The 9,655-nt window shown below is 43.9% G+C and overlaps 1 protein-coding gene across 1 annotated transcript in view; it reads left to right on the top strand.

Moving 5' to 3' along the window:
• The first annotated feature begins 6,845 nt into the window (after positions 1–6,845).
• The window catches only part of cyth3b (cytohesin 3b), a 32,177-nt gene continuing 29,367 nt past the window's right edge, over positions 6,846–9,655 (top strand). The window contains exon 1 of the mRNA XM_062408795.1: positions 6,846–7,234. Coding sequence (XP_062264779.1) covers positions 7,216–7,234 — 19 coding nt within the window. The 5' untranslated portion in view covers positions 6,846–7,215. The remainder of the gene's footprint in view (positions 7,235–9,655) is intronic.

Below are 9,655 nucleotides of genomic sequence, written 5' to 3'. Positions count from 1 at the left end.
TTTCTGTGACCAGTTAGATAAAGGTCCTCCGTGATCCATTCCTGTGTTTCCACAGAGAGACAGAACTTGTGATGAATGAGCCTCAGCCAGCAGCAGAGCCCTCTGGCTCCTCTCTTCAATGTGCACTTCTTGTAAATTGATTTTTACAAACTGCTGACACCTTCGCTCAACGCAACAAAAAAATATGTCCCCAGCAAACTTCTCCCAACAGTTCGCTCAGATGCCAGGCTGCAGTGTTAAACCATCATGGGTTGCCAAGGCAACTGTAGTTTTTTCCATGTGACAGACAAACCCTCTTGCCCGCTGATTTCCCCCCCCCCCCCCCCCCCCCCCCCCCCCCTTATTCTAGAATATAAAAAAAAGGATTTATTTCTCAGGGATTTGTCAGAGGAAAATATTTTAATAAGGTTATCATAGAGGACTGGCAGAGAGCGGGAGAGAGACATGTAGATGGAAGATAAGCCGGGTTATCTTTACTCTGTTTCTGCCGGCCACCATTTGGACCCTCTGAAAAAAAAAGCATGAAAAGGGGGTTGTGGAGTAGAGATTATAGAGTTTTAGCCTTTGGCATCTGCAGCAGCTCACATGTGTTTGAGTGTGAAAGAGTCATAATGCTGCAAATGGAAATGGCTGGGATTCAATTAAAGCTGCACTGCAGTGCATGTAACCTACAACCCACTTCCATGCACAGCACTCACATACTGAATTTTAGTAGTTGAGTCTTTGTATACATGACTGCTCATTTGTTTAATGTTGACTATCATACAAAAAAATGAATGGGGAACAGTTGAGTTCAGACTGAATATAGTTCAAATATTTATATAGATGCAATTCAAAGCCTTTATTGTCTTTGCAAACTGGCGACATGATTTAATTGCTTTACGGGGTCCAATTTTTTTCCTTGCTTTGTCTCACAGGTGTAATTTGCATTTTTTGGGGAGAATTATACATCTTAAATTTCTTGCTGAAAGATAGATGAGATCAACAATATGTCTGTTTGATAGACTGTGTAGTTGTACAACGCATCTCCACTTCCTCCTGCAAGACCGAAATGATACCATCTTTATAAACACTATGGCTTACAAGCTAAATATCAGTTAGTGTAATCCCCCAAAATAATAAACCATTAAGATCAATTAGAAGAGTTTTTATGAACGAGTTTAGGAGGTTTATAACGTTTTCACAACCTTCTGCTCAAAGATTGTGGGACAACATGAATAAAAAAATAAACATCTGTTCACACTTTGGAGAAAATCAAGACAGAAACTCTTGAACTTCACTTTTTGGCAAAGAGTCCAGACTGTCTTTTGCTCTGCAGCTAATCTAGTGTTTTATTTATTTTGGCCATTGTCTTCAAATTTTCCTTGGAAAGTTGAACCAATCCTAATTATCCATTCTACATATTTGAACCTTTAGATCACGTCTGTATTGAGCTTCATTTAGAAAATCCAACGTGAACATGTCGGCCATCGACTTAATGCTTGAAAACCAAACAGGAAACATGTTCTAAGTAAAAAAAAATGGGATTCACTGCTTGAAACACCTAATTTGACAAATCACAATTGTTTATTCACCTCAACAAGCAGCGTGGGCATTTATAAATGACACATTCATTCTCCACGTCCATGCATGGGGAATGGATTACTGATGCTAAATGTAATCAAACATTAATCCACACAATTTTTAGCTCTGACGCATTAATCTGTAAACCCTCAGTCTGAGGTTTTGTGTTGAAGTGCTGTAGCCGAGCAGAGCGTCGCTGTGTCTAACGTCCTCTTTGTCCAACAGAGTCGCACCTTGTATTGAAACGCTGTCGACCGGGGACAAGAGGCATATGCAAAGTGTTACAAAGGATAAGATCAGGTGCTGAGACGAGCTCGGAGCTGACCTCAAAACTGAATCAAAGGGGGTGGGGGAGGAGAAGAGGGGGGAGCCAAAGGGAGGGATGTTGGGGGAGGGGGTGTGTACAAATATGGTGCTGTATTTGCCGTAGACATTTAGTTCAACTGAAGTAGGTCAGACAAATACAATTTTAATATGTCAAGAGTCTGGTAATTTGGTTCATCTCTGCGTTTGTATAGTGTTTTTATGGTGTGCAGCAGAAATCAGTTCACACTAGAGGAATGGAGAAGAGATCACACAACTCCACCAAGGCTCAACAGCCCCCTCATGACTCAACATTCAAACACTCACAAATAAGGCCCCTCAACATGAAACTGATCCAGATCTGCAGAGAAATCCCTTTGCTACATGTCATGGAAATAAGTTGAGCAATTTTTGCTTAATTCTGCAAACTAATTCAGACAAAAACTCCTTTTAACAACAGTTTCGAACCAGAAGGCCTATGGTTCCATCCCCAGCATTCCAAAGTGACCCTGAACCCTGAACTACCCCCTGACATCTGTGCTGACAGTGTGTGGACAGTCTGTGATAGAATAAGTTATATATGAATGTGTGTGTGAATGAGTTAATGGAAAAGCTCTATACAAATACAATCAATTTAACTTTGACCATTTATTTCCTTCTAATCCTCTAGAGTTTGATAAAACTATAGTACTTGATTTTGCACTGACTTCCTCCAAGCAACATCATTATGTCAAGTACAGTGTATATGACACATAGAGAAAGGGTAATAGTTCAGCTATATGTACTTTCTGCTTTTATCTCATGTTATTGTTTTTATCCTGTATGTTACGCCCCCACTGGAGCTGCATCCTGATCACATAATCCTCTGATTGATAATCACTGAAATTACTCCTTTGGTAGCTGATGATCTGGGCTTCATTCTGCTTCAATAGGTTTTTATTTAATTTCATAACTTAGAGAAAGTGATGGTGGATGTCTTTAAAGATGAAGAATGCTCAGTAGTGATATTGGTAGGTGTAAATTATCTCTTTTGACAATTTTGACAGTTTGTTATGTAACACACACACACACACACACACACACACACACACAAACACACACACACACACACACAAAGGTTCGCTATCCTTATTAGGACTTTGCATTGCATTCCATTGATTTTGGACAGCCTAACCAAAATCGTATCCCTTTATTCATACCTAACCATAACCTTAACCCAATGACAATGCACATCTTACCATTTCACCAGGACCTCAGAAATGATGTTTTACCCCATTAGGACCGAGCTCTGGTCCCCATGAGATCTAATGGTCCTGACAAAGTACTAAAAAGGTCTGGTAAAGGTCCTAAAGAGGCAACAAAACGAATTAGAGACACACACACATACACACACAAACACACACACACACACACACACTCACACACACACCCAGGCATACACTGCTGCCTTTGTGCTCAGCAGATTCCAAATAAAGACTCTACTCATACGTGAGTCGCTTGGATCCAGAAAATCACCTCGACTGGTGCCTGCGATCAGGTGGCTGCAGGAAAGAGGTGGTCTGGATGCAGAGTCGGACGTAAAACAAAGTGAGGGGGTGAGGAAATCCTGCCACACTCGGCTTCCTCTGAACTTTGTCTCATACACACAAGTCATCACCCAAAGACTGACCCCCGCGACCTCTGCGGCAGGAAGGAGCTGTGAAACCCGAACACATCCACTGGCTTTTGACATTCTGATTTAAAGATCATAGAAATACGCTTTGCTGTTGCTTGAAAATATCAATAATAACCTCAACCAGCTCATGCGATTTTTTAATTTCAACCAATTTCATCCCTAACTTGAAACACAGGCCGTTCTCCTCTGGCTCCTCAAATATGTTTGATATTCAGAGATTCACGGGACTCAGACATTTAAAGAGGCGTTATGTAATGTGACTCCACTAGATTACATTATAGAGGGAGATCTTTTTTGGTGAGGTGGAGAAGGATGTGAGTGAGTTGCTTATCTTTATGTGTTTTTGTGTGTGTGTGTGTATGTGTGTGTGGGGGGGGTGGGTAATTATGAGTTCGGGGGCGTCAACCGCTTTGAAAGGAGGAGGTGATCGCCCTCTGGGCATTGCCCCGTTGACTGGAGCAGATGAAGTGGTGTGACTGCTCAATCAGGTCACGTGAAGTCGGTCAGGAGTGCCACAGACGGTTCTCATGTTGGTCGGCCCGACTGCGCCAGGCGTAGTCTCCCCGGGGGGGTTTATCTGCATCCTTATCATCACAGGACACATCGAGTCAGACAGCCTGCAATCGGAGCACATGTTCACTTGATGCCACAGACTTTTACTTTGTCGTGAATTGAGGGTCTGTGTCTTGTGGTTTAGATCCATTTAGTCTCGCACGCTCTAAAAGATGACTGAACTAATGGATCATTTTGTAGATTTGAGGCCTGTTTGAAACCTGCGTCTGCTTGCTCACGTTCACTCTCATCAGCGGAGATAACTGGGCCACACTCAAAGGTTCCTCTTATGACTCATAAACACATTAGCATGGCATTAATGTGGAACAGGGCGTAGTGTGTGTGTGTGTGTGTGTGTGTTTGTGTTTGTGTTTGTGTGTGTGTGTGTGTGTGTGTGTGTGTGTGTGTGTGTGTGTGTGTGTGTGTGTGTGTGTGTGTGTGTGTGTGTGTGTGCCAGACAGACAGACACAGAATGTAATTGCTTTTAATGGAACTTTATACTCAGGCTCTCAGACAGGATTCTCTGCTTGACCAGGTCTGGTGCTGACGTAAATGGACATAACACTGTACCGTGTTCCAAAAGACACCGCCAAAATAATGCATATGACCTATTTTCTGCATGCGGCCCAGAGAATATTCAAATGAAGGCTTGCTCTGCATTCTCACCACTTTGCATCAATCCATCTAGTATGCTAAACGTCATGTGGGACTCGGAAAATACTCTTTTTGAGCCCGCAAGTGGAGCAGCTTCACCGACTCCCCCCCCAATCCACCCAACGCTGTTTCCCTTGCTCTCTCCTAGTTACCCCCTAAATTTAAAAATGTCAAATCAACACATTTCCTCTCTCTCTCTCTCTCTCTCTCTCGTTTTTCCCCCACTCTACTAAGTGCACACACATCTCTGGGAGTGAAGTTTCCCTTGGAACACTCGGTGAGGTCTCCACAGCCAACGCTTCATGTTCGGAGTGTAGGGAAAACAAACAGTGTCTGGACCCAAATAGCCCTTCTGATGTATTCACGTAACTCCACACGTTTACCCAGGTGTAACATCAGAGTCTCCGGTTTCTCCTGCTCCTGTCATCCAGCACCAGACTGGATCGTGCAGGATCGGGGGGGGGGGGGGGGGGGGTTCCATTGGATTGTGTCACCCCACGGCCCTGCTAGAGTGAACTGGCAGTGATGCAAGTTCAAAGAAAACACGTTTCATCTCTGTTGTAGTGTAACATTAAAAGAACATTATAGCCCGTCTGTATATCGAGCTCATGAAAGTGGAAGTGATGATTTACATTTCACGTGGGGACGTTTCAGTTGAACCCTCTTCGGTTCAACACGAAAAAAGGCAGTAAATCATTTGCCTGACCCAACAAAATATTTGTGTTATGTCTGGAGTATGTCCCTTTGTTTAGGAGAACGGGGCCGCGAGTGAAACATTTGTCCGAAAGAGACACGTACGAATAAACAAATGAATGAATACATTACAACATCTGCTCGTGCTTGACCATTGGAGTAATGCGCACAGGAAGTGAGACCCCCACCTTCTCAGTGGAGGCAGGAATGCTATAATTGAAACCGTGTGTGTTGTAGAAACAAGCTCGGCGAAGCTCTCTGGATGTGCCTGTGAGTGTGTGTGTGTGTGTGTGTGCACATGTATTTTCTAACCTGGTGGTTCTACCGGCTCACATCAGTTGAGTCTGTTGTAGTTTGGATTGCCTGCTGGTTGGGTCAGTGCAGAGCAGAACCCATCCATGCAACTTGTTACTTGACAGAACTTGAAATGAAATTGAATCATCACTTTGCCGCTGATGCACAGCACTGACCATAAACCTGTCTATCGGCATTCTATGTCTTTCCCCATCTTCTTTTGCATGAAGGAAAAGCTCCTTGTTAATCCACTGCAACAGACCTGGAGGGAAAGTTCAGAGTCTTTAACCAACTGTGGGAAATCTGTGCTTCAGAACAACAGCAGTCATCTGTACTTTTTTGTTCCTTCATTTTCTGCAACTTTATATTTTTCATTCTGCTCCATTTAATTTTGAAACAATTCTTACATGGATGTATTGTTACAAGCTACTACACAGATTAAGATTTTATGTACTAAAACATTGCATTCTGCACTAATCTACAGGAGGATATAAAGTATTTTAAATTAGTTCCACCTTAACCAACTACAACATTAAAATTCTTTTCACTGCACATTCATGTTAACAATAATATAACACACACAAATGGATGTAATAGACAAAGCACTCTGAAAGGAGCAATTATACTAAATGATCATAACATATATAAAGGCATTTAAAGTTTTATGTAAGAAAATAAAAGATAGAAACTAATAAAATAACTTCAGAGCAAAGGCATTAGAAATGCATTCAGAAAAAAATATCTATATGTTGTATGTATCTTTTTCCCCACAATGACACACAACTAAAAATAACTACAGCGATGACCATGTGTTTTGGCGAATGGACAAACGTCGAATAATCGATACTGAGCGGATCGATTCATCTGATAGGTATAATAATCTCCCGATCGGCCGGAGTCACGTGACGGTTGAGCGGAGACGAACAGGATCAATTCTCACACACACAAAACAAACACTTCCTGTGTGCGCTTACAAAATAAAAGACGCAGCTCTACGAGTGACGAACTGCCCCTATGACAGGCACGCGAGTTGGTTTTTACTTTGAAGACAACGTGACACTACTTCCGGTATCACTCTGGTGTGCGAATTCGCCGCCTTGACGCAGCCATGTCCGCCGCTGTGGTTGGAGGCAGCCGGCTGAGTGGAGGCGCAGTCGGAGGGAGAAGGACGACACGCCGGGACGCTGTGCGCGAGGAGGACGCCGCCGCTGCTTCGGTCACACACACACACACAAACTCAGACACACACCGCTCCGTGACTGACGGGAACCGGAGCGTGACGCCGCCGTGACGCGTGGATGGACTCAACGCGCTCCTTAAGAGAAGAAGCTGCACGTGAGACTACCTGCGTCCAGGAAAATCCGGCTCACGCGCATTTGGCTTGAATCAGACGTGTTGTGTTTTTGCTTGTTTTTTTTTTTTCACACAACGGAAGTTTCTGTGATCGATTTATTTCCCGGTGGGATTTAAAGGCTGCAGACATGGACGAGGAAAACCAAGGTATGAAGCAGTGATGGGTTTAACAAGGATGAGTTGTAACCTCAGTGTTTAATAATGATGATGATGATCATAATGTCACTGGAAGAGACTTTGGATTTAGTTCGATGCCAAACCACTGATCTCATCTGCACAAAGTAAATCAGCCACTTACTCAGAGTTACCTGTGTTGTGTTATGATGCTTTTAAGCGTAAGGACCCATGTGCTTCTCCAGCAAACTGACCCACACACTGAGGAGGGCACCAGTCCTGAATGGATCCGCACTCGTCGGTGTCATCCGTGTAGCCTGAGGTCCTGTGGTCAGACTCTCTGGGCTGGAGGCTGGTGTCCCTGTGGCCCCGCCGGGTCCTCGGTCCTCTCGCAGGTGTCTTGGCACGAATGCGTCTGTGCGTGGATCAGATCGGATCCGCACGTTTTGCGAGTGTAGAAACTTTTCAATGGAGAGGTCAGCCCATGGGCACGGTTGTAAAATGAGTAGAAAACGTGTTGGAACTCCGATTCATACTCCTATTTATAATAATCTCTCATGTAGTGTATTCAGTTTAAAGGTTCAGTGTGTAAGATTTTGGGTGAAAGGATCTATTGGCAGAAATAAAATAATCCTAGGCATGTTTTCACTAGTATGTTATCATTTAAATTGTGTGTGATTCATCACTCTACAGAGGCCACCATGTTTTTTTACAGTAGTCCAAACTGGACAAACTAAAAACCTGCCACAGGTTCCCTTTCATGTTTGGAAGGGGAGGGGGTGAGGTGATGGGTATTTAGCTGCAACATGCAACTTCACCACTAGGTGTCATTAAATTCTATACACTGAACCTTTAATACATTCATTTAGTGGAAAATAATGTGAAACTACACAACAAATAGCTGCTGTCGTGACACCAAATAGCCTTTGGCCATGAAGAGATCATGACACGATGGACGGAGATATGCAAAGGATCCCAACCCCCCTTCATGGGTGCAAGACGACCTTATATCCATAATGCTAACAAGGTGACAAGTTGGTTGATCAGGCACCTGTTCACCCTCTGGTCCAACCCCTGGATAAGCAAACTCTGCAAAGCCTCTCAATTCGCAGGACAAGTTCACTCACTTAAAGTTTGCCAGGGTTGAGCCGAGCAGGTGAGAAACCATCACCGCTGTTGTCTCACCTCTGGAAGCCAAAGTTACTCAGTTCCATGTGTTCACTGCTTGCAGAGCTGCAGGATGTGACTATTGGCTGGAGTATTGCTTGCATTGCATTTGGGCATAAAGCTGTCATTGTGCTTCATGTACGGCTAGCCAGGCCTCCAGCGGTGGCTCACGTCAGCACAGCCCCACAGACAGACAGACATATGGTGCTGTGATGCCAAGCAGGGATAGCTCACAACAGCTGGGAGCGTTTTAACACACACACACGCACACGCAACACACGTACAGTTTGACACATACATTAATAGCGGCCCGCTAACATATTGACACTCAGTCAAATTAAATGTCTCTCTTATGGCCTTGTTTGCAGTGGTGATGGATGGACGGACGGATGGATCATGACCTAGAATGATAAGTGTGTGTGCAGGTGTGAGTGTGTTGTGATTGTGACAGATGTCTTCTCATCTGGAATAAACAGCGTCCTGGAGGCTACACGGCTCCTGTTTTTTTTTATTTTTTTCTTTAGTTTTATGTTGTGAATATTATCTTGTAACAAATACCCCTACTCTACACACACACACACAAACATACACACACACACACACACACACACACACACACTTCAACAATGCCTACGACTACAACTATGCCAGGCCATAAGTAGAGTGAGGACAGAATGTGACAGAATTAAGTACCGAGGTGTCGGGGGAGCACAGGCAGTGAGAACAGTGTGAGGATGGAAAGAACGTGTTACCACGAGACGTAGTAGCAGCAATGGTGATATGTCTGAGTGGGAATAAGTGTGTGTTTGTGGGGAATAAGGGGGTGGGCTGAAATGATGGAGCGACGCCAGTGAAAGCTACAGAGGGAGACTGGGGGTGGACTTGATGTTGTTACAATCAATTCTCCAGTGTATTTCAGGAGTTTTTCTCTGGCTCCGTCATAATAAACTCAGTGAACAGTGAGCGGCCCCCGGACAGACATTCGTGCTCCTTAGAGGAAGAAGCCGACTAACATCGGTCATCACCTTGATTGAAATGTCCAATTCATGCCCCAGTCTTCCATCATTTATTGTTGTATCATTACCGTGTCATTTACTTTGGTGCAGCCTATATCCAAGAATAAAGGGACTTGGCTTTGCACATTTGGCCTTACTGTGCACGGCTTAGAGGAAATAGGTCCATAGTAATCCATATGACACGCATGACAGTCAACAATACAATACCTTCTGCCACAATACTCCCTCGATGGACAATGAGCCAACATGAGACCACAATGCTTTGCTACAG

This window comes from Platichthys flesus, chromosome 16 (genome assembly GCF_949316205.1).
Source record: "Platichthys flesus chromosome 16, fPlaFle2.1, whole genome shotgun sequence".
NCBI lineage: Eukaryota > Metazoa > Chordata > Actinopteri > Pleuronectiformes > Pleuronectidae > Platichthys > Platichthys flesus.
This window is presented reverse-complemented; position numbering and strand designations above follow the sequence as displayed.